General features: G+C 45.5%; 1 protein-coding gene across 1 annotated transcript in view; it reads left to right on the top strand.

The window, feature by feature from the left end:
- The window catches only part of mgat4c (mgat4 family member C), a 34,033-nt gene extending 11,282 nt beyond the window's left edge, over window positions 1-22,751 (top strand). Inside the window, exons 2-4 of the mRNA XM_072435839.1 lie at window positions 16,552-16,700; window positions 18,311-18,458; window positions 21,371-22,751. Of these exons, the coding sequence (XP_072291940.1) occupies window positions 16,572-16,700; window positions 18,311-18,458; window positions 21,371-22,527 (1,434 nt within the window). The 5' untranslated portion in view covers window positions 16,552-16,571 and the 3' untranslated portion in view covers window positions 22,528-22,751. The remainder of the gene's footprint in view (window positions 1-16,551; window positions 16,701-18,310; window positions 18,459-21,370) is intronic.
- The last annotated feature ends 3,439 nt before the right edge of the window (window positions 22,752-26,190 follow it).

Here is a 26,190-nt window from a genome sequence, read left to right as displayed (position 1 = left end):
TAAAAGTACTTTTGTGGTGACTGTAGTAATGGACGTGTAAAAGTACTTCTGTGGTGACTGTAGTAATGGACGTGTAAAAGTACTTCTGCGGTGACTGTAGTGCCGGACGTGTAAAAGTACTTCTGTGTTGACTGTAGTGCTGGACGTGTAAAAGTACTTCTGCGGTGACTGTAGTGCTGGACGTGTAAAAGTACTTCTGCAGTGACGGTAGTGCTGGACGTGTAAAAGTACTTCTGCGGTGACTGTAGTGATGGACGTGTAAAAGTACTTCTGTGGTGACTGTAGTAATGGACGTGTAAAAGTACTTCTGTGGTGACTGTAGTAATGGACGTGTAAAAGTACTTCTGTGGTGACTGTAGTGCTGGACGTGTAAAAGTACTTCTGCGGTGACTGTAGTGCTGGACGTGTAAAAGTACTTTTGTGGTGACTGTAGTAATGGACGTGTAAAAGTACTTCTGCGGTGACTGTAGTAATGGACGTGTAAAAGTACTTCTGTGGTGACTGTAGTGCTGGACGTGTAAAAGTACTTCTGCGGTGACTGTAGTAATGGACGTGTAAAAGTACTTCTGTGGTGACTGTAGTGCTGGACGTGTAAAAGTACTTCTGCGGTGACTGTAGTGCTGGACGTGTAAAAGCACTTCTGCAGTGACTTTAGTGCTGGACGTGTAAAAGTACTTCTGCAGTGACTGTAGCGCTGGACGTGTAAAAGTACTTCTGCAGTGACTGTAGTAAAGGACCTGTAAAAGTACTTCTGCAGTGACTGTAGTAACGGACGTGTAAAAGTACTTCTTGGGTGACTGTAGTAAAAGTACTTCTTGGGTGACTGTAGTGCTGGACGTGTAAAAGTACTTCTGCAGTGACTGTAGTGCTGGACGTGTAAAAGTACTTCTGCAGTGACTGTAGCGCTGGACGTGTAAAAGTACTTCTGTGGTGACTGTAGTAATGGACGTGTAAAAGTACTTCTGCAGTGACTGTAGTAAAGGATTTGTAAAAGTACTTCTGCGGTGACTGTAGTGCCTGACGTGTAAAAGTACTTCTGTGGTGACTGTAGTAATGGACGTGTAAAAGTACTTCTGCAGTGACTGTAGTGCAGGACGTGTAAAAGTACTTCTGCAGTGACTGTAGTAAAGGATTTGTAAAAGTACTTCTGCGGTGACTGTAGTGCCTGACGTGTAAAAGTACTTCTGTGGTGACTGTAGTAATGGACGTGTAAAAGTACTTCTGCAGTGACTGTAGTGCAGGACGTGTAAAAGTACTTCTGCAGTGACTGTAGTAATGGACGTGTAAAAGTACTTCTGTGGTGACTGTAGTAATGGTCGTGTAAAAGTACTTCTGCGGTGACGGTAGTAATGGACGTGTAAAAGTACTTCTGCGGTGACTGTAGTAATGGACATGTAAAAGTACTTCTGTGGTGACTGTAGTAATGGACGTGTAAAAGTACTTCTGCTGTGACTGTAGTAAAAGTACTTCTGCGGTGACTGTAGTAACGGACGTGTAAAAGTACTTCTGCAATGACTGAAGTGCTGGATGTATAAAAGTACTTCTGTGGTGACTGTAGCAATGGATGTGTAAAAGTACTTCTGCGGTGACTGTAGTGCTGGACGTGTAAAAGTACTTCTGCAGTGACTGTTTTACTGTGCATGTAAAAGTACTTCTGCGGTGACTGTAGTACTGTACATGTAAAAGTACTTCTGCAGTGACTGCAGTGCTGGACGTGTAAATGCACTTCTGCGGTGACTGCAGTAATAGACGTGTAAAAGTACTTCTGCAGTGACTGTAGTAATGGAAGTGTAAAAGTACTTCTGCAATGACTGTAGTAATAGACGTGCAAAAGTACTTCTGCTGTGACTGTAGTAATGGTCGTGTAAAAGTACTTCTGCGGTGACTGTAGTAATGGACGTGTAAAAGTACTTCTGCGGTGACTGTAGTAATGGACGTGTAAAAGTACTTTTGTGGTGACTGTAGTAACGGACGTGTAAAAGTACTTCTGCGGTGACTGAAGTGCTGGACGTATAAAAGTACTTCTGTGGTGACTGTAGTAATGGACGTGTAAAAGTACTTCTGCGGTGACTGTAGTGCTGGACGTGTAAAAGTACTTCTGCAGTGACTGTTTTACTGTGCATGTAAAAGTACTTCTGCGGTGACTGTAGTACTGTACATGTAAAAGTACTTCTGCAGTGACTGCAGTGCTGGACGTGTAAATGCACTTCTGCGGTGACTGTAGTAATAGACGTGTAAAAGTACTTCTGCGGTGACTGTAGTAATGGACGTGTAAAAGTACTTCTGCGGTGACTGTAGTAATGGAAGTGTAAAAGTACTTCTGCAATGACTGTAGTAATAGACGTGTAAAAGTACTTCTGCTGTGACTGTAGTGCTGGACGTGTAAAAGTACTTCTGCGGTGACTGTAGTGCTGGACGTTTAAAAGTACTTCTGCGGTGACGGTAGTGCTGGACGTGTAAAAGTACTTCTGCGGTGACTGTAGTAATGGACGTGTAAAAGTACTTCTGTGGTGACTGTAGTAATGGACGTGTAAAAGTACTTCTGTGGTGACTGTAGTAATGGAAGTGTAAAAGTACTTCTGTGGTGACTGTAGTGCTGGACGTGTAAAAGTACTTCTGCGGTGACTGTAGTGCTGGACGTGTAAAAGTACTTTTGTGGTGACTGTAGTAATGGACGTGTAAAAGTACTTCTGTGGTGACTGTAGTAATGGACGTGTAAAAGTACTTCTGCGGTGACTGTAGTGCCGGACGTGTAAAAGTACTTCTGTGTTGACTGTAGTGCTGGACGTGTAAAAGTACTTCTGCGGTGACTGTAGTGCTGGACGTGTAAAAGTACTTCTGCAGTGACGGTAGTGCTGGACGTGTAAAAGTACTTCTGCGGTGACTGTAGTGATGGACGTGTAAAAGTACTTCTGTGGTGACTGTAGTAATGGACGTGTAAAAGTACTTCTGTGGTGACTGTAGTAATGGACGTGTAAAAGTACTTCTGTGGTGACTGTAGTGCTGGACGTGTAAAAGTACTTCTGCGGTGACTGTAGTGCTGGACGTGTAAAAGTACTTTTGTGGTGACTGTAGTAATGGACGTGTAAAAGTACTTCTGCGGTGACTGTAGTAATGGACGTGTAAAAGTACTTCTGTGGTGACTGTAGTGCTGGACGTGTAAAAGTACTTCTGCGGTGACTGTAGTAATGGACGTGTAAAAGTACTTCTGTGGTGACTGTAGTGCTGGACGTGTAAAAGTACTTCTGCGGTGACTGTAGTGCTGGACGTGTAAAAGCACTTCTGCAGTGACTTTAGTGCTGGACGTGTAAAAGTACTTCTGCAGTGACTGTAGCGCTGGACGTGTAAAAGTACTTCTGCAGTGACTGTAGTAAAGGACCTGTAAAAGTACTTCTGCAGTGACTGTAGTAACGGACGTGTAAAAGTACTTCTTGGGTGACTGTAGTAAAAGTACTTCTTGGGTGACTGTAGTGCTGGACGTGTAAAAGTACTTCTGCAGTGACTGTAGTGCTGGACGTGTAAAAGTACTTCTGCAGTGACTGTAGCGCTGGACGTGTAAAAGTACTTCTGTGGTGACTGTAGTAATGGACGTGTAAAAGTACTTCTGCAGTGACTGTAGTAAAGGATTTGTAAAAGTACTTCTGCGGTGACTGTAGTGCCTGACGTGTAAAAGTACTTCTGTGGTGACTGTAGTAATGGACGTGTAAAAGTACTTCTGCAGTGACTGTAGTGCAGGACGTGTAAAAGTACTTCTGCAGTGACTGTAGTAAAGGATTTGTAAAAGTACTTCTGCGGTGACTGTAGTGCCTGACGTGTAAAAGTACTTCTGTGGTGACTGTAGTAATGGACGTGTAAAAGTACTTCTGCAGTGACTGTAGTGCAGGACGTGTAAAAGTACTTCTGCAGTGACTGTAGTAATGGAAGTGTAAAAGTACTTCTTGGGTGACTGTAGTAAAAGTACTTCTAGAGTGACTGTAGTAAAAGTATTTCTTGGGTGACTGTAGTAAAAGTACTTCTTGAGTGACTGTAGTAAAAGTATTTCTTGGGTGACTGTAGTAAAAGTACTTCTTGAGTGACTGTAGTAAAAGTACTTCTTGAGTGACTGTAGTAAAAGTATTTCTTGGGTGACTGTAGTAAAAGTACTTCTTGAGTGACTGTAGTAAAAGTATTTCTTGGGTGACTGTAGTAAAAGTACTTCTTGAGTGACTGTAGTAAAAGTATTTCTTGGGTGACTGTAGTAAAAGTACTTCTTGAGTGACTGTAGTAAAAGTATTTCCTGGGTGACTGTAGTAAAAGTACTTCTTGAGTGACTGTAGTAAAAGTATTTCTTGGGTGACTGTAGTAAAAGTACTTCTTGAGTGACTATTAAAAGTACTTCTTGAGTGACTGTAGTAAAAGTACTTCTTGGGTGACTGTAGTAAAAGTACTTCTTGAGTGACTGTAGTAAAAGTATTTCTTGGGTGACTGTAGTAAAAGTACTTCTTGAGTGACTGTAGTAAAAGTACTTCTTGAGTGACTGTAGTAAAAGTATTTCTTGGGTGACTGTAGTAAAAGTACTTCTTGGGTGACTGTAGTAAAAGTACTTCTTGAGTGACTGTAGTAAAAGTACTTCTTGAGTGACTGTAGTAAAAGTACTTCTTGGGTGACTGTAGTAAAAGTACTTCTTGGGTGACTGTAGTAAAAGTACTTCTTGGGTGACTGTAGTAAAAGTATTTCTTGGGTGACTGTAGTAAAAGTACTTCTTGAGTGACTGTAGTAAAAGTACTTCTTGGGTGACTGTAGTAAAAGTACTTCTTGGGTGACTGTAGTAAAAGTACTTCTTGGGTGACTGTAGTAAAAGTACTTCTTGAGTGACTGTAGTAAAAGTACTTCTTGGGTGACTGTAGTAAAAGTACTTCTTGGGTGACTGTAGTAAAAGTACTTCTTGGGTGACTGTAGTAAAAGTACTTCTTGAGTGACTGTAGTAAAAGTACTTCTTGGGTGACTGTAGTAAAAGTACTTCTTGAGTGACTGTAGTAAAAGTATTTCTTGGGTGACTGTAGTAAAAGTACTTCTTGAGTGACTGTAGTAAAAGTACTTCTTGAGTGACTGTAGTAAAAGTATTTCTTGGGTGACTGTAGTAAAAGTACTTCTTGGGTGACTGTAGTAAAAGTACTTCTTGAGTGACTGTAGTAAAAGTACTTCTTGGGTGACTGTAGTAAAAGTACTTCTTGAGTGACTGTAGTAAAAGTATTTCTTGGGTGACTGTAGTAAAAGTACTTCTTGAGTGACTGTAGTAAAAGTATTTCTTGGGTGACTGTAGTAAAAGTACTTCTTGAGTGACTGTAGTAAAAGTACTTCTTGAGTGACTGTAGTAAAAGTACTTCTTGGGTGACTGTAGTAAAAGTACTTCTTGAGTGACTGTAGTAAAAGTATTTCTTGGGTGACTGTAGTAAAAGTACTTCTTGAGTGACTGTAGTAAAAGTATTTCTTGGGTGACTGTAGTAAAAGTACTTCTTGGGTGACTGTAGTAAAAGTACTTCTTGGGTGACTGTAGTAAAAGTACTTCTTGGGTGACTGACGCTCTTAAACTGCATTGAAGGAAACAAATGGACTCGGGCTAATGAGGCTTCAAAGAGCGACTAAAAATATCCCATAAGCCTTTGCTCCGCTCGCCAGGAACGCCACAGACCGTAAGAGACGAATGTGGGAGGGGCCTGTGGGAGGGGCCTGTGGGACAGGAAGTCCATACAAGGAGCTGAAGCTGTCTCTTTTTAGAGGGCGTTCACTTTAGGACGAGATGTTTTTACAGTTAAAGAACAAACGATATTCGACCGATTCGAGATGTTTGTGTGAATGAAACACAGATATTACAGTGGCACAACTCTACTGAGGCCACGCCCCTCCTGCTCCTCCTCCTCCTCTTCCTCCACCTCCTCTTCCTCCTCTTCCTCCTCCTCTTCCTCCTCCTCTTCCTCCTCCTCTTCCTCCTCCTCATCTTCATCCTATTCTTCCTCCTATTCTTCCTCCTCCTCCTCTTCCTCCTCCTTTTTCTCCTCCTCCTCCTCCTCTTCCTCCTCTTCCTCCTCCTCTTTCTCTTTCTCCTCCTCTTTCTCTTTCTCCTCCTCTTCCTCCTCCTCCTCTTTCTCCTCTTTCTCTTCCTCCTCCTTTTCCTCCTCCTCCTCCTCTTCCTCCTCCTCTTTCTCTTTCTCTTTCTCCTCCTTTTCCTCCTCCTCCTCCTCTTCCTCCTCCTCTTTCTCTTTCTCCTCCTCTTCCTCCTCCTCCTCCTCTTTCTCTTTCTCCTCCTCCTTCTCTTCCTCCTCTTCTTCCTCCTCCTTCTCTTCCTCCTCTTCCTCCTCCTCTTCCTTCTCTTCTTCTTTCTCCTCCTCCTCTTCCTCTTCTTCTTCCTCTTCCTCCTCTTCTTCTTCCTCCACCTCCTCTTCCTCCTTCTCCTCCTCTCCCTCCTCCTCCTCACGGTCGGAGCGATGCCTTGGGCCGTCTCTTCTCAGGTCGAGCAGTGGGACGTTGGGGGGCGTGTCTCATGGGTTGCCGCGCCGACAGCTGCGCCTTAATTGCAGAGTGTAAAATCCTCCCTATGGCAAAACATTGAAAAAGAGGAGCAGCCGGGGTCCTCCTCTTCTCTTCTGCAGTGGTCCTCCTCTTCTCCTCTGCACTGGTCCTCCTCTTCTCTTCTGCAGTGGTCCTCCTCTTCTCTTCTTCAGTGGTCCTCCTCTTCTCTTCTGCAGTGGTCCTCCTCTTCTCTTCTTCAGTGGCCTGCAGGGGGACCTCCAGATCCAGACCAGGTTCAGGTCCAGACCAGGTCCAGACCAGGTCCAGGTCCTGTAAATGAAGTGCATATATAATAAAACACTGTATTAGATCTGGATCTCGGAGGTTTTATCTTTTATTGTTTTCCAAAGTCTTATTTGACTCAGAGCGATTGTGTCTCTGATAAAAGCGTCTCCTTCGTCCTCGTCTCCTTCGTCCTCGTGTGTCCATAAAGTGCTGCTGTGACGAGACGCTGCAGCGTCAGGGAAACGGGAGCCCAGCGTCTCTCCAAACATTAAATATTGATGTCCAGGATTATGGGCAGGGCAGAGGGGCGGGGCGTGGCTTTGTGCTGGACGCTGGGGGAACACGGTCACTCAGCGCTTTCCTCCCACTGAACCTGGAGCTCCAAGAGCAGCAGGAGAACAGGTAATGGAGACGAGGGAGTGTTTGTGTTTCTATGACGACCAGGGACTGATTTCTGACTCAAATCACCTTCAATACAACTGTGTGTTTACATTAGCATGACGGGGCAAGCTAGCTTTTGTTTCTCTCCCCGGGTCCTTCCCTCTGCTGCCAGTAGATGTCAACATTGTTTTCATCTGAAATCTCGTTGAATGTTTGGTCATTATTTTATCGTTTCACACTGGAAACGATCGCGATACGACCGTGAAACGCTATTTCATTATTAGTTCCATCTTTTAATATCATTTTGACACGATATTTTCACTTATATTCAAACATTGTCATAAAGGGCCCATGACAGGTTTTTACTGTTGTCTAATTCTGACTTTATTTGGTGTGTTTATATTTGTTGTACATATAAATGATACTTTTACACCGATCGAGCAGGTATTTGTGGAGAAAACCTGTAGAAAAAGGACAGGAAGTGACATCACACCAGGGACAGGAAGTGACATCACATCAGGGACACTCATACAAGAAGTGACATCACACCAGGGACACTCATACAGGAAGTGACATCACACCAGGGACACTCTTACAGGAAGTGACATCACACCAGGGACACTCATACAGGAAGTGACATCACACCAGGGACACTCATACAGGAAGTGACATCACACCAGGGACACTCATACAGGAAGTGACATCCAGAGACACTCACACCAGGGACACTCATACAGGAAGTGACATCACACCAGGGACACTCATACAGGAAGTGACATCACACCAGAGACACTCACACCAGGGACACTCATACAGGAAGTGACATCACACCAGAGACACTCACACCAGGGACACTCATACAGGAAGTGACATCACACCAGAGACACTCACACCAGGGACACTCATACAGGAAGTGACATCCCACCAGGGACACTCATCCAGGAAGTGACATCACACCAGGGACACTCATACAGGAAGTGACATCACACCAGGGACACTCCTACAGGAAGTGACATCACACCAGGGACACTCATACAGGAAGTGACATCACACCAGAGACACTCACACCAGGGACACTCATACAGGAAGTGACATCCCACCAGGGACACTCATCCAGGAAGTGACATCACACCAGGGACACTCATACAGGAAGTGACATCACACCAGGGACACTCCTACAGGAAGTGACATCACACCAGGGACACTCATACAGGAAGTGACATCACACCAGGGACACTCATACAGGAAGTGACATCACACCAGGGACACTCATACAGGAAGTGACATCACACCAGGGACACTCATACAGGCAGTGACATCACACCAGGGACACTCGTACAGGAAGTGACATCACACCAGGGACACTCGTACAGGAAGTGACATCACACCAGGGACACTCGTACAGGAAGTGACATCACACCTGGGACACTCGTACAGGAAGTGACATCACACCAGGGACACTCATACCGGAAGTGACATCACACCAGGGACACTCGTACAGGAAGTGACATCACACCAGGGACACTCATACAGGAAGTGACATCACACCAGGGACACTCATACCGGAAGTGACATCACACCAGGGACACTCGTACAGGAAGTGACATCATACCAGGGACACTCATACAGGAAGTGACATCACACCAGGGACATTCGTACAGGAAGTGACATCACACCTGGGACACTCGTACAGGAAGTGACATCACACCAGGGACACTCCTACAGGAAGTGACATCACACCAGGGACACTCATACAGGAAGTGACATCACAGGAGGGACACTCCTACAGGAAGTGACATCACAGGAGGGACACTCCTACAGGAAGTGACATCACACCAGGGACACTCGTACAGGAAGTGACACACTCATTCCAGTCAAAGTTTCTGTAGAATTTACACAAGAAATAACTTTTTTGACTCTAAACATTAATTCAACAAAATAAAGTCGCCCTCGTATATTTTAATTTGTCAAAAAAATAAAGTGTGACATTTTGGCCCAGTGTTTTCTGGGTTATTTCCTCCTGTGATGTCATCACAGTAGGACACTCCGTCCGCTCTGGAGAGCAGCTTCAGTGAGAGACTGATCCACCCTCGCTGTGTGAAGGAAAGGTTTTGCAGGTCTTTCCTTCTGCTGCTGTCAGACTTTATAACAAACACTGTTAGTCCTGAACACTCGCAATACTGACCTAACCATGTGCAATACTGACATAACCATGTGCAATACTGACCTAACCATGTGCAATACTGACATAACCATGTGCAATACTGACCTAACCATGTGCAATACTGACATAACCATGTGCAATACTGACATAACTGTGTGCAATACTGACATAACCATGTGCAATACTGACATAACTGTGTGCAATACTGACATAACCATGTGCAATACTGACATAACCCTGTGCAATACTGACCTAACCATGTGCAATACTGACATAACTGTGTGCAATACTGACATAACCATGTGCAATACTGACCTAACCATGTGCAATACTGACCTAACCCTGTGCAATACTGACATAACCATGTGCAATACTGACCTAACCATGTGCAATACTGACCTAACCATGTGCAATACTGACATAACCATGTGCAATACTGACCTAACCATGTGCAATTCCGTCACATGTGCAAATACTGTGAAATTCATGTGCAATCCATGTGCTGTTGTGACACATATTCATGTGCAATTACTGTCGTGATCACATCGTCTCTTCTCTCTCTCTTTTTGTCTCTCTCTCTCTCTATCTCGTCTCTTCTTGTCTCTTTTCGTCTCTTCTCTCTCTTCTCGTCTCTCTCTCTCTCGTCTGTCCTCGTCTCTTCTCTCTCCTCTCTGGTTGTCCCAGATTAGCATTAGCCGCGGTGCTCAGGGGCCTTCACATTCACTTGGCTCGTTCTCCGTCCGCTCTCTTTCTCTCCCTCAGAAAACACACATCATCACAGTACCTTTCAAACAGTTAGCCTCTCCAGGGTCGCTCCATTCAATTAGCTCTTTGTTGTAGCGCGCTAGGCTAATGCGACGGAGCCACTTCAAAGCGCCGGGAGCCCACCGAGAGACCCTTCATGTGCCACAAACAGATGCCATGCTCGGCCTCCAGGGGGCAGCGGGAGATTAGTGGACGGCAGCTTGTCTTCAAAACTCTGAGGACCGAGCGGTGCTGGAGCGAGACGCTGAGCGGCTTTAGAACACGTCTGTTCTGCTTCTAGAACACGTCTGTTCTGCTTTTAGAACACGTCTGTTCTGCTTCTAGAACACGTCTGTTCTGCTTTTAGAACACGTCTGTTCTGCTTTTAGAACACGTCTGTTCTGCTTCTAGAAAACGTCTGTTCTGCTTCTAGAACACGTCTGTTCTGCTTTTAGAACACGTCTGTTCTGCTTTTAGAACACGTCTGTTCTGCTTCTAGAACACGTCTGTTCTGTTTCTAGAACACGTCTGTTCTGCTTTTAGAACACGTCTGTTCTGCTTCCAGAACACGTCTGTTCTGCTTCTAGAACACGTCTGTTCTGCTTTTAGAACACGTCTGTTCTGTTTCTAGAACACGTCTGTTCTGCTTTTAGAACACGTCTGTTCTGTTTCTAGAACACGTCTGTTCTGCTTCTAAAACACGTCTGTTCTGCTTTTAGAACACGTCTGTTCTGCTTTTAGAACATGTCTGTTCTGCTTCTAGAACACGTCTGTTCTGCTTTTAGAACATGTCTGTTCTGCTTCTAGAACACGTCTGTTCTGCTTATGGAACACGTCTGTTCTGCTTCTAGAACATGTCTGTTCTGCTTATGGAACATGTTGCTTCTAGAACACGTCTGTTCTGCTTATGGAACACGTCTGTTCTGCTTCTAGAACACGTCTGTTCTGCTTCTAGAACACATCACACGTCTGTTCTGCTTTTAGAACACGTCTGTTCTGCTTCTAGAACACGTCTGTTCTGCTTCTAGAACACTGCTTTTAGAACACGTCTCTTCTGCTTCTAGAACACGTCTGTTCTGCTTCTAGAACCCTGCTTTTAGAACACGTCTGTTCTGCTTCTAGAACACGTCTGTTCTGCTTCTAGAACACTGCTTTTAGAACACGTCTGTTCTGTTTCTAGAACAAGTCTGTTCTGTTTCTAGAACACGTCTGTTCTGCTTTTAGAACACGTCTGTAGTCAAACTACACTTTCGTGTAACGTTGACCCCGTAGTGACCTTCAGGGCCTCTCGTCGTCATGACGACAGGTCGATGGTGTGTTTTATTCATGAATTTATCGGAACGATCAAAGATTGTCTGGATTTGTGAGTTGTACTTCTCTACATCTGTGTCTGAAGTGACTGCCCTCTTGAGGACAGAAGCAGCGTGTTCACTGTGAGCTCTTTCAAAACAAAGGATTCTTTCTCTGTCACGCCCCCAAAGACCCGTTTGTCCAGAACTGTGTTCCTGTGGTCAGGAGGGTCCAGTGGACCCTGAGGGACCGACTGAGGCGAACTGGACCCACTCTTCAGGCAGATGAGGGACCGTCCACACAGGGCAGGGACACTTCACCAGGGGAGGGGCATCTGGGTCCACAGGTCCTCAGGAGTGAGAGAAAGAAAAAGAAGGCGGTGAACAGTTTGCAAGTGGAATTAAAAAATAAATATTGTTTGATAGCATAAGTAGTTAGAAGAAGAAGAGGATAGTGCTCAAGCTGTCATACTTCCCCCAGCATAGTTACTCCTAGGGCAGCGTAGCTAAAGCTGTGGGTTTATGTTTCTGTTCCTAACTACTCTGACCATAAGCGATTTCGAAGAGGAACGTTTTAAGCCTGGACTTAAATGAAGAGACTGTGTCAGCATATTTAACATGGGTCGGGAGCTGATTCCATAACACAGGAGCTTGGGAGCTAAACGCTCTACCTCCTACAGTACTTTTAGAGACTCTTGGCACCACCAGAAGGCCGGCATTCTGAGAGCGAAGAGCTCTGTTTGGATGATATGGTTCTATAGCATCTTTGAGGTAGGATGGGGCCATGTCATTTATGGCTTTGTAGGTCAAGAGTAGAATTTTGAATTTGATTCTAGACTCGACGGGGAGCCAGTGAAGAGACTTCAGCACCGGTGTAATGTGCTCTCTTCTTTTTGTTCCTGTTAGTAATCTTGCTGCTGCATTTTGAACCAGTTGAAAGCTTTTTATGGAGCTTTTAGGACACGCTGCAAGCAGCAGTTGCAGTAGTCTAATCTAGTCGTTACAAATGCATGGATAAGTTTTTCGGCATCACTTTTAGGCAGAATTCTTCTGATTTTGGCTCTTGTTGCGCAAATGGAAATAGGCTGTTTTACAAGCTTGATTTATATGAGCTTTAAATGAGAGCTCCTGGTCAAATAAGACTCCAAGGTTTCTTACAGTAGAACTGGAGGCTACACTGACATTGTCCAGTGTGACTATCTGCTCAGATAGAGCGTCTCGTAGATGCTTAGGGCCAAGCACAATGACCTCGGTTTTTTCAGGGTTAAGAAGCAGGTAGTTTAGTGTCATCCAGGTTTTTATCTCCTTCACACAAGTACTGAGTCTGTCTACTTGATTGCTCTGATCAGGTTTCATTGATAAATACAGCTGAGTGTCGTCTGCAGAGCAGTGGAAGTTAATGTCATGCTTTCTGATAATGTTGCCTAATGGCAGCATATAAAGAGTAAACAGAATTGGACCGAGTACCGAACCCTGTGGCACACCATAAATTACTTTAGAGCTTGGTGAGGAGCTCTGGTTTACATTAACAAATTGGAACCTATCAGATAGATAGGATTTAAACCAGCTGAGGGCTGTTCCTCCAACACCTACATCACATTCTTACCTCTGCAGTAGAATGTTGTGGTCGATGGTGTCAAACGCTGCGCTGAGGTCCAACAGAGCCAGGATTGAGACCAGTCCATCGTCAGCGGCTAATAACAAATCATTTGTGACTTTAACTAGTGCAGTTTCAGTGCTGTGGTGGGCTCTGAACCCTGACTGGAAAACTTCAAATAAGTTATTGTCCTGCAGGTGGCCACAAAGCTGTCGCCACAAAGCTCTGTCACCAGCAGGCGCTGCAGGGGGCGCTGCAGGGGTGCTCTGTCACCAGGGGGCGCTGCAGGGGTGCTCTGTCACCAGAACTACTCAGAGTCAGGACCGAGAAACGCCACAACGAAGTTTTGTTGATCCTGTTTCATAATTAAACGACACAAACGAGGAACAATAAAAACAGTAGATTGTGTTTATTCCTGAAGCGTTGAGAAAATATCGGCTCAAAATTCGACTGAATATCGGACGAATATCGGATAAATATCGGATGAATATCGGACGAATATCGGATAAATATCGGATGAATATCGGATGAATATTGGCTGAATATTGGATGAATATTGGATGAATATTGGATGAATATCGGTGCGGTCGATATTCTCCGCGAGGCTTTTATTCAGAGCTAAATCAAGCGTCTGACGGCGACAGGAGCAGATCCTCGGCTTCATTGATTATTTGTCTAGCGTTTTATCGCCCAAGTGCAGAGCCTCTCCCTCTCTCTCTCTCTCTCTCTCCCTCTCTCTCTCTCTCTCTCTCTCTCTCCCTCCCTCTCTCTCTCTCTCTCTCTCTCTCTCTCTCCCTCTCTCTCTCTCTCTCTCTCTCCCTCTCTCTCTCTCTCTCTCTCTCTCCCTCTCTCTCTCTCTCTCTCTCTCTCTCTCTCTCTCCCTCTCTCTCTCTCTCTCTCTCCCTTTCGCTCTCCCCCTCTCTCTCTCTCCCTCTTTTTCTCTCCTCCTCTTTAGCTCCCTCTCTTTCCTCTCTATCCTTCCTCTGTCTCTCACCCCTCCCTTCATCCTCCTCTTCCTCCTCCTCCTCCTCCTCCTCCTCCTCATTCCTTTTCCATTAAAACGTCGCTGGAGACTCAAGGAGGTTTGATAAAAGGTTATTTAGTGTGTGTTTGGTGAGGCGGAGGAGAGCGGACCTCAGAATGAGAATCACACAGATTTAAAACTGCTCAGAGACAAATACTACCATTAAATATGATTAAATATAGTCAAAATGACTTGCTTTGGTCCTTTGTATTTACTTATTCTGTATTTTAGGGCTGGACACGTTCATTCAGGTTTAATTATCAGACAAATGTGTGTTTCATTTCTACTCAGACCTTTATGTTGTATTTTTATAAATAATCTAGAGGTATTAGAGGGAATTACTACGGAGAAATAAACAAAAGCTAGCTTGTCCTGACACGCTGAAGTGTTTTGTGAGGCTCAGAGAACACAAAACACAAACCCGACACGTTTGGGCTGCGTTCTCTTCTGAAACTCTGCAGTAACATGTAATAAACGTATAATTTATGTGTAATAAACGTGTTATAAACGTGTAATAAAGGTGTAATAAACGTGTAATAACGGCTCATCTACGCGTAATCCCGCCGCGCTCGCCGTCTGTGCACAAACATGAGCGCCGCGGGGACATTTCCTCCGCTCGGGGCTCAGTAATCGAATTGAGCGCCGGCTCCGCGGACGCGTGGCGTAACGAGATTTGTTTAGCTCCAGGAGGTTCTGTGGCTAACGCCGGTGTTAGCGCTGGTGTTAGCGCCGGTGTTAGCGCTGGTGTTAGCGCCGCTTCACTTCCCCCCCACACATAATGGAAGCGTTTTAAGGTCAGACTCAGAGGGAAAGACAAACGCTCCTGCCGTGACATGGCGGTATCGGTATCGGCGCGTCGATATGCCGATACCGACTCGATGCTGCTGAATGACGCGGCTTTTGTTTGGGGCTCGTTTCGTGTCAGACGCAGGTGATTGGCCGGATCCGTGTGCGTCAGGCCTGTTTTCAGCACATGCGGCGACTGTTACCACGGCAACGCACAAACAACATGACAAACATGTCGTCTCTGTTCGGCGTTAAAGCCGTAAAGAGGGAGGCACGTTCTACAACAACACAACAACACAACAATACAACAACAGAACAAAACAACAATACAACAACACAACAACTGAACAACACAACAACACAACAACTGAACAACACAACAACACAACAACAGAACAACACAACAACACAACAATACAACAACACAACAACACAACAATACAACAACAGAACAACTGAACAACACAAGACACAACGACAGAACGACACAACAACACAACAATACAACAACACAACAACACAACAATACAACAACACAACAACACAACAATACAACAACAGAACAACTGAACAACACAACAACACAACAACAGAACAACACAACAACACAACAATACAACAACACAACAACACAACAATACAACAACAGAACAAAACAACAATACAACAACACAACAACTGAACAACACAACAACACAACAACAGAACAACACAACAACACAACAATACAACAACAGAACAACACAACAATACAACAACACAACAATACAACAACACAACAACTGAACAACACAACAACACAACAACTGAACAACACAACAACACAACAACAGAACAACACAACAACACAAAAATACAACAACACAACAATACAACAACAGAACAACAGAACAACACAACAACAGAACAACACAACAACACAACAATACAACAACAGAACAACACAACAATACAACAACACAACAACTGAACAACACAACAACACAACAACAGAACAACTGAACAACACAACGACACAACGACAGAACGACACAACGGCAGAACAACACAACAACACAACAAAACAACAACACAACAACACAACAACAGAACAACACAACAACAGAACAACTGAACAACACAACGACAGAACAACACAACAACACAACAACACAACAACACCACAACCACACAACCACACAACCACACAACCACACAACAACAGAACAACAGAACAACAACACAACAACACAACAACACCACAACAACACAACCACACAACCACACAACCACACAACAACAGAACAACAGAACAACACAACAACACAACAACACTACAACACAGCGCCACCTTCAGGACGTCAGCAACAAGCGCCATTTTAACAAAATCGCTGCTGAAAGGATCATTTCACAAAATAAAGGTCTGGTGTTTTTTCAGTACAATGTCAATCCAGGAAGTCACATTATTATACACATTATAAAAAGGTTTTGTAAAATCTTAAAAATAATCCAGTTTCCTTCATTTTTACAGAAAAGTCTGGTCCAAATGTTATTATTTATGAGCTTTCCCCTCCCTCTCTCTCCTCCTCTCTTTCTCTCTGTCTATACTTGTCCCTGTACTTGTACTTGTCCCTGTACTTGTCCCTGTACTTGTCCCTGTACTTGTCCCTGTACTTGTACTTGTACTTGTCCCTGTACTTGTCCCTGTATTTGTACTTGTACTTGTCCCTGTACTTGTACTGTGAGTGACCGTCCCTCTCGCCCCTCTCGTCCCTCCTGTCCCTCCCGTCCCTCTCGTCCCTCTCGTCCACAGAGCTCTGTCCGGGGCCCGTCATGCGTTGGCTGTGGAAGTCTCTGGATAAGATGCGCTGTTTGAGGAAGCGCTCCACGCTCCCCCTGCTGGGCCTTCTGCTCACCATGCTGCTGTTCCTCAACCTGTACATGGAGGACGGATACGTGCTGGTCAGTCATGATACCAATACTACTACTACTACTACTACTACTACTACTACTACCACTACTACCACTACCGTCTCTCACAGGGTCCACAATGTCAGGTCAGATTTTCATTATTTCATATTCTTTTCTCCGTTTTTTAACAAGGAAAATATTAAAAGGAGTGGACCCCGCCTCTGTGTGGAGTGGCCCCGCCTCTGTGGCCCCGCCTCTGTGTGGAGTGGCCCCGCCTCTGTGGCCCCGCCTCTGTGTGGAGTGGCCCCGCCTCTGTGGCCCCGCCTCTGTGTGGAGTGGCCCCGCCTCTGTGGCCCCGCCTCTGTGTGGAGTGGCCCCGCCTCTGTGGCCCCGCCTCTGTGTGGAGTGGCCCCGCCTCTGTGGCCCCGCCTCTGTGTGGAGTGGCCCCGCCGCTGTGTGGAGTGGCCCCGCCTCTGTGTGGAGTGGCCCCGCCTCTGTGTGGAGTGGCCCCGCCTCTGTGTGGAGTGGCCCCGCCTCTGTGGCCCCGCCTCTGTGTGGAGTGGCCCCGCCTCTGTGGCCCCGCCTCTGTGTGGAGTGGCCCCGCCGCTGTGTGGAGTGGCCCCGCCTCTGTGTGGAGTGGCCCCGCCTCTGTGTGGAGTGGCCCCGCCTCTGTGTGGAGTGGCCCCGCCTCTGTGGCCCCGCCTCTGTGTGGAGTGGGCTCCGGCTTCTCACCAATTACAAGCCCAGAACCCCCCCTTCAGCAGACGACAGAAAACCGGTCCAGCGACTCAATTCCTTCTACTGTAGATTTGACAGTCCCTCCCCCACTGTGGCCACCTTCTCCACTGTGGCCACCTCCCCCACTGTGGCCCCCACTGTGGCCACCTCTGCCAACCCGACCCCAGTCTCCTCCTCCTCCAGTGCAGCAGCAGCAGCAGCAGCAGCAGTAGTAGTAGTAGTAGTAGTAGCAATAGTAGCAACAGTAGTAGTAGTAGCAATAGTAGCAACAGTAGTAGTAGTAGTAGTAGTAGTAGTAGTAGTAGTAGTAGTAGTAGTAGTAGTAGTAGTAGCAATAGTAGTAGCAATAGTAGCAACAGTAGTAGTAGTAGTAGTAGTAGTAGTAGTAGTAGTAGTAGTAGTAGTAGCAGCAGCAGCAGCAGCAGCAGCAGCAGCAGCAGCAGCAGCAGCAGCAGCAGCAGCAGCAGCAGCAGCAGCAGCAGCAGCAGTAGTAGTAGTAGTAGTAGTAGTAGTAGTAGTAGTAGTAGTAGTAGCAATAGTAGCAGCAGTAGTAGTAGTAGTAGTAGTAGTAGAAGTAGTTTTAACTCCATAAATCATCGCAGACTCATTCTGACTCAAATAACATTCATTTCATCTGCGTGTTTACATCAGCATGTCAGGGCAAGCTAGCTTTTGTTTATTACCCTCCCACAGTAATTCCCTCTGCTGCCAGTAGATGGAGCACTAACACAAATCCTGATAAGGGAACGCCTGAAAAGTGTATTTTCCTGCTTCAAGCTCAATGTGTCTGTGGCAGTTTTAAGATTATCGTGCTTCAAAATGTGTTGCTGTGACAAACCCATGTGACATGTCCAACCAGGAAGTAAAATGACAAACTTCACACTAAATTGTGACGGGAAAATGACGGTGTTGTTGTTTTTCAGGAGGAGGACAAGCGTCAGTTGCGTGAGACGACGGCTCATTCGCCGAGCTCCGAGCGCTACATCCACAGCTTCAGGGACCTCAGCAACTTCTCCGGCTCCATCAACGTCACCTACAGATACTTAGCAGGCACGCCACTCACCAGGAAGAGTGAGTACAAACTATGTCCTGGAGCGCAGGCTACGTCCTGGACTACAGACTATGTCCTGGAGCGCAGGCTATGTCCTGGAGCGCAGGCTACGTCCTGGACTACAGACTATGTCCTGGAGCGCAGGCTATGTCCAGGAGCGCAGGCTACGTCCTGGACTACAGACTATGTCCTGGAGCGCAGGCTATGTCCTGGAGCGCAGGCTACGTCCTGGACTACAGACTATGTCCTGGAGCGCAGGCTATGTCCAGGAGCGCAGGCTACGTCCTGGACTACAGACTATGTCCTGGAGCGCAGGCTATGTCCAGGACTACAGACTATGTCCTGGAGCGCAGGCTATGTCCTGGAGCGCAGGGTATGTCCTGGAGCGCAGGCTATGTCCTGGAGCGCAGGCTATGTCCTGGAGAGCAGACTATGTCCTGGAGAGCAGACTACGTCCTGGAGCGCAGGCTACGTCCTGGAGCGCAGGGTATGTCCTGGAGCGCAGGCTATGTCCTGGAGCGCAGGCTATGTCCTGGAGAGAAGACTATGTCCTGGAGCGCAGGCTATGTCCTGGAGCGCAGGCTATGTCCTGGAGTGCAGGCTATGTCCTGGAGCGCAGGCTATGTCCTGGAGCGCAGGCTATGTCCTGGAGCGCAGGCTATGTCCTGGAGCACAGGCTATGTCCTGGATTGGTCCTGGTTTACACCTGGTTTAGTCCTGGTTTAGACCTGGTTTAGACCTGGTTTAGACCTGGTTTAGCCCTGGTTTAGACCTGGTTTAGACCTGGTTTAGACCTGGTTTAGACCTGGTTTAGTCCTGGATTAGACATGATTTGGACCTGGTTTAGTCCTGGTTTAATCCCAGTTTAATATGAGTATGGTTTATGGAAGTTGATCCCTGCTGGTTCATTAGTGTGCAGTGCAGATGTTCAGGGCTCCTTGGTGCCCCTTTATGACAAACATTACGGTAAACGCAGACGTCCATCAGCAGCAATGTACACAACATATATATATATATATATATATATATAGTGTCAAAACCAGATTTAGAGAGACTTATCCATGCGTTTGTCTCCAGTAGATTAGACTACTGTAACGGCCTGCTCACTGGTCTCTCCAAACGAGTTGTAAAACAGCTGCAGTACATCCAGAACGCTGCTGCTCGGGTCCTGACTAGAACCAGGAAGTACGATCACATTAGTCCTGTTCTCAGGTCTCTGCACTGGCTCCCTGTGGCTCAGAGAATAGACTTTAAAGCAGCTCTGCTTGTGTACAAGTCTCTCCATGGCCTAGCACCAAAGTACATCTTGGATGTGTTAGTGCCATATGAACCATCTCGGACTCTGAGGACCTCAGGGACCGGCCTCCTGCTGGTGCCCAGAGTCAGGACAAAACATGGGGAATCTGCGTTTCAGTTTTATGCAGCTAAAATCTGGAACAGTCTTCCTGAAGATGTGAGACAGGTTCTACTCTGACAATGTTCAAATCTAAGCTAAAAACAGTTTTGTTTAGCTGCGCATATGACTGAAAGGATTTTTTCTTTGCACTCTTCTCTTTTGTTTGTGATTTTATTAGTTTAGACAATCAGTTGGATTGATAATTTTTAATTTAGTTAATTTTATTGTATTTCTGTTTCTGTAATTTCTTTGTGATTTGAATGCATTTTTCCTGCTGTGAAGCACTTTGAATTGCCTTGTGTATGAAATGTGCTCTACAAATAAACTTGCCTTGCCTTATATACGTGTATATATATATATATATATATATATATATATATATATATATATATATATATATATATACGTGTGTATATATATATATATATATATATATATACGTATATATATATATACATATATATATATATATACATATATATATATATATATATACACACGTATATATATATATACGTATATATATATATATATATATATATATATATATATATATATATACGTATATATATATATATATATATATACGTATATATATATATATATATATATATACGTATATATATATATATATATACGTGTGTATATTATATATATATATATATATATATATATATATATATATATATATATATATATATACATATATATATATATATATATACGTATATATATATATATATATATATATATATATATATATATACGTATATATATATATATATACGTGTGTATATATATATATATATATATATATATATATATATATATATACATATATATATATATATATATATATGTATATATATCTGATTTAAGTCTGCCATAGTATACAATAGATCCAGTAATACTGTTCTTTTTCATTCCCTTTGTCACGTTTACTGCAGGACTGGGACTAAAATAGAGTAGAAGTAGTAGTAGTAGTAGTAGTAGTAGTAGTAGTAGTAGTAGTAGTAGTAGTAGTAGTAGTAGTAGTAGTAGTTGTTGTTGTAGATGTAGTTGTTGTAGATGTAGTAGTAGATGATGTAGTAGTAGTAGTAGCTGTAGTAGTAGTAGTAGATGATGTAGTAGTAGTAGTAGCTGTAGTAGTAGTAGTAGATGATGTACCAGTAGTAGTAGATGATGTAGTAGTAGTAGTAGCTGTAGTAGTAGTAGTAGATGATGTAGTAGTAGTAGTAGTAGCTGTAGTAGTAGTAGTAGATGATGTAGTAGTAGTAGTAGATGTAGTAGTAGTAGTAGTAGCTGTGGTAGTAGTAGTAGATGATGTAGTAGTAGTAGTAGATGATGTAGTAGTAGCTGTAGTAGTAGTAGTAGATGATGTAGTAGTAGTAGTAGCTGTAGTAGTAGTAGTAGATGATGTAGTAGTAGTAGTAGCTGTAGTAGTAGTAGTTTGGTGAGTAATTGTTTCTCATTAAACAGAAACCATGTAAATCCTCTTTTGGTCCTAACGTGTCTTTTCTTTGGCGTGTTTCCCAGAATACCTCACGATTGGCCTCTCGTCTGTCAAACGGAAACGAGGGAACTACCTTCTGGAGACCATCAAGTCCATCTTCGACCAGTCGAGCTACGAGGAGCTGAAGGAGATCGCGGTCGTGGTGCATCTGGCCGACTTCGACCTGGTCTGGTGCGAGTACCTGGTGCAGGAGATCACCCGCAAGTTCGCCCACCACATCATCGCCGGGCGCCTCCTGGTCATCCAAGCGCCCGAGGAGTTCTACCCTTCGCTGGACGGACTCAAGCGCAACTACAACGACCCCGAGGACCGCGTGCGCTTCCGCTCCAAGCAGAACGTGGACTACGCCTTCCTCCTCAACTTCTGCACCAACCTGTCCGACTTCTACATGATGCTGGAGGACGACGTGCGCTGCTCGCGGAACTTCCTGACCGCGCTCAAAAAGGTCATCACGTCCCGAGAGGGGTCGTACTGGGTCACGCTTGAGTTCTCCAAGCTCGGGTACATCGGCAAGCTGTACCACTCGCGGGACCTGCCGAGGCTGGCCAACTTCCTGCTCATGTTCTACCAGGAGATGCCGTGCGACTGGCTGCTCATACACTTCCGCGGTTTGCTGGCGCAGAAGGACGTCATCAGGTTCAAGCCGTCGTTGTTCCAGCACATGGGATACTACTCGTCCTACAAAGGCGCGGAGAACAAGCTCAAAGACGACGACTTCGAGGAGGACTCGCTGGACATCCCCGACAACCCGCCGGCCCAGTTGCACACCAACATCAACGTCTTCGAGAACTACGACGCGGCGAAGGCGTACAGCACCGTGGACGAGTACTTCTGGGGCAAGCCTCCGGCCACCGGCGACTTCTTCATGATCGTGTTCAACAGGTCGACCAAGATCAGCAAGATCAAGGTGGCCACGGGCTCGGACGACCGGCAGAGCGACAAGCTGCATCACGGGGCGCTGGAGGTCGGCGAGAAGCTGGTCGGGACTAAGAAAGGGAAACAGTGCTCGAGTTTCATCACGATCGGGGAGTTTAAGAACGGGAAGGTGGAGGTGCAGGACGTGGACCGTAAAATCGCCTTCGACATTGAATGTGTGAGGATTGTTGTCACGGCGAATCAAAAAGAATGGATTATAATTCGAAGTATAAGTATATGGACGACACAGCCTCCGAGCCAATGACTGCTGCCCCCTTCTGTTTGAACCTCTTTGTTTCCTTTAAAGCTGCACTGCGTCACTTTCCCGGTGAAAGGCACGACGCCTTCTCGTCCCCGCGGCATGATGCGGCATCGAGCGTCTCCGTGACGGATCAGATCTGTGGAACGGCGGGCACGCACAGTATTTTTCACAATATTTTTGAGCAATAAAAACACCGGTGATGAAACAAATGCTAGAGACACGTTAAATGCCCGACTGCGGAACATACGCTGTGTGTAATAACACTCCAATATGTTGTAATAAGCGGCTGCATCGTGTAATAATCCAGTTATTACATTATTACAGAATCCCACTGAGAATGTAGTAACGTGTAATAGAGAAACTGTCTTGTACTTCACTACTGTCTGTAGTAATAGTATAAAAACATAAAAGCATAGGGTCGGGGTTGGGTCGGGCTGGGTTAAGGCCGGGTCAGGGCTCGGTCAGGGTCGGGTCGGGGTCAGGGATGGCTCGGAGCCGGGTCGGGGCCGGGTCGGGGTTGGGTCGGGGGCCGGATCGGGTCGGGGCCGGGTCGGGGTTGAATCGGGGGCCGGGTCGGGGTTGGGCCGGGGTTGGGCCGGGTCGGGGCCGGGTTGGGTTCGGGGCATTTGTGTTACAGTTCCGATGATTATTACATCATGCGGCGCTGGCAGATTCTCCTCCTGAAATGTTCCGCAGTGCAGCTTTAGTGATAATAATAAGTTGTTATCATTTACTATTTATTGATTTGATATGTATTTATTGATCCTGTTTTTGCCAAATGGAGCTGTAGTTTTATACCTGTGTGTTCTGTCGTGTACGGGCATGTTTTTCTAAATGTTTGGGGTTTTCGGAAGAAAAATGTCAAAGTCATGTTTTCAGTTGGAGACATTTCAAATTGGAAAATAATATCGAGAAAGAGTTGATTTAAGTCGTTTAATCTTTCCCCATTTGAAACAGGAAACAGCTCAAATGAACTCTGACCCCTCTGAGTTTGTGACGAAATCAATCAAAACTGGAAATACTTAGTCAGAAATCCTCCTTTAATACTACGGATTACATGTGTTCACGAAGTTTATGTACGAGTATGTGTTCTGGTGGTAATAGCACAGTAATAGTGTGGTATTAGCACAGTAATAGTGTGGTAATAACACAGTAATAGTGTGGTAATAGCACAGTAATAGTGTGGTAATAACACAGTAATAGTGTGGTAATAGCACAGTAATAGTGTGGTAATAGCATAGTAATAGTGTGGTAATAGCACAGTAATAGTGTGGTAATAGCACAGTAATAGTGTGGTAATAACACAGTAATAGCATTATTTATTAGTTATTACTATTATTGAACTGACTCAGAAAAACACAGAGAACACAAACAATGTCTGCGTTTACTCCACCAGGAGGTTCTCGTCCTCCAGCGCCACCTTCAGCTCGCTCATAATCAATTATGTCACGCTCTAAACTACTGTGGGTGCTGAAGTCCTGATTGCCAATGGTGTTACTCGTGCACTTGTAGATGAGCAATAACCCCACGTACTCCGATGTAAAAATCGTTCTGAGCATTTATTCCACAATGAGAACAACAAATTACAGGAGAAATCCAAAGCTGGCTATTCTCAAAAACAAAACGCTACGTTAAGAAAACCATATGTCTCCTCCGTCTCTGTGTCCTTAGTTTGCGTGTGTACCTGGCCACGCCCCCTGAGCGCTGTCCCTCTTAAAGCGACGGGAACCCAACCACACCAGGGCAGAATAATAACCAATAATAAATGTTACAAATATAACAAATGTAATCGAATAATCTAGCCTTTCCAAACAACCAAAATATTCATTAGTAAAACATAAATTTACACATCTATAACAAAATATCAAGTTTTCCAAATTAACATAAATATATAACTAAACTTGGCTCCCACAACTACTACTCTGCAAAATAACAGTCGCAGCCGTGAGTCCAGTTCTGAAACGGGCCCCGGGGCCTAAACCAGATCCTAAATAGAATCTCCACAAGTTCTAACCCTGAAATGACCCAAATGTTCTGAGAGTTTGTTCTGTGACGTTGCCACACGTTTACTGTGCTCAGAGAGTGAACAGAGGAAACTCAAAAGGACATATTCCCGTCTCAAATGTCTCAAATCTGTGTTGTAAGAACGTGAAAAGTATTTAATAGAAAAAAAAGGAAAATAAAAACTTTGATTGCCCCAAACTTTGGTCGTGTTTAATGTGATTTTATGTTTTTGTAGAAAAAGCTTCAGTCGTAACATCTGAAGCACAGAAGAGAACAGAGGAGAACAGAGGAGAACAGAGGAGGACAGAGGAGCACAGAGGAGAACAGAGGAGGACAGAGGAGAACAGAGGAGAACAGAGGAGGACAGAGGAGCACAGAGGAGAACAGAGGAGAACAGAGGAGAACAGAGGAGAACAGAGGAGCACAGAGGAGAACAGAGGAGGACAGAGGAGAACAGAGGAGAACAGAGGAGGACAGAGGAGAACAGAGGAGGACAGAGGAGGACAGAGGAGCACAGAGGAGGACAGAGGAGAACAGAGGAGGACAGAGGAGAACAGAGGAGAACAGAGGAGGACAGAGGAGAACAGAGGAGAACAGAGGAGGACAGAGGAGGACAGAGGAGCACAGAGGAGCACAGAGGAGAACAGAGGAGGACAGAGGAGAACAGAGGAGAACAGAGGAGAACAGAGGAGGACAGAGGAGCACAGAGAATGACAGAGGAGCACAGAGGAGAACAGAGGAGGACAGAGGAGAACAGAGGAGAACAGAGGAGAACAGAGGAGCACAGAGGAGAACAGAGGAGGACAGAGGAGGACAGAGGAGAACAGAGGAGAACAGAGGAGAACAGAGGAGGACAGAGGAGCACAGAGAATGACAGAGGAGCACAGAGGAGAACAGAGGAGGACAGAGGAGAACAGAGGAGCACAGAGGAGAACAGAGGAGCACAGAGGAGAACAGAGGAGAACAGAGGAGCACAGAGGAGAACAGAGGAGAACAGAGGAGAACAGAGGAGCACAGAGGAGAACAGAGGAGAACAGAGGAGCACAGAGGAGAACAGAGGAGAACAGAGGAGAACAGAGGAGCACAGAGGAGAACAGAGGAGCACAGAGGAGCACAGAGGAGCACAGAGGAGAGCAGAGGAGAGCAGAGGAGCACAGAGGAGGACAGAGGAGAACAGAGGAGAACAGAGCAGCACAGAGGAAAACAGAGGAGAACAGAGGAGCCCAGAGGAGGACAGAGGAGAACAGAGGAGAACAAAGGAGGACAGAGGAGCACACAAGAGAACAGAGGAGCACAGAGGAGGACAGAGGAGAACAGAGGAGAACAGAGGAGAACAGAGGAGCACAGAGGAGAACAGAGGAGCGCAGAGGAGCACAGAGGAGAACAGAGGAGAACAGAGGAGCACAGAGGAGCACAGAGGAGCAGAGAGGAGAACAGAGGAGAACAGAGGAGCACAGAGGAGAACAGAGGAGAACAGAGGAGAACAAACAGAGGAGAACAGAGGAGCACAGAAGAGAACAGAGGAGCACAGAGGAGCACAGAGGAGAACCGAGGAGCCCAGAGGAGCACAGAGGAGGACAAAGGAGAACAGAGGAGAACAGAGGAGCACAGAGGAGCACAGAGGAGAACAGAGGAGCACAGAGGAGCACAGAGGAGAACAGA

Source organism: Eucyclogobius newberryi, unplaced genomic scaffold (genome assembly GCF_026437365.1).
Source record: "Eucyclogobius newberryi isolate DKJ021-1_F unplaced genomic scaffold, fEucNew1.0.hap1 SCAF_7, whole genome shotgun sequence".
NCBI lineage: Eukaryota > Metazoa > Chordata > Actinopteri > Gobiiformes > Gobiidae > Eucyclogobius > Eucyclogobius newberryi.
The sequence above is the reverse complement of the archived record's forward strand: the minus strand, read 5'-3'. Positions and strand labels throughout refer to the sequence as shown.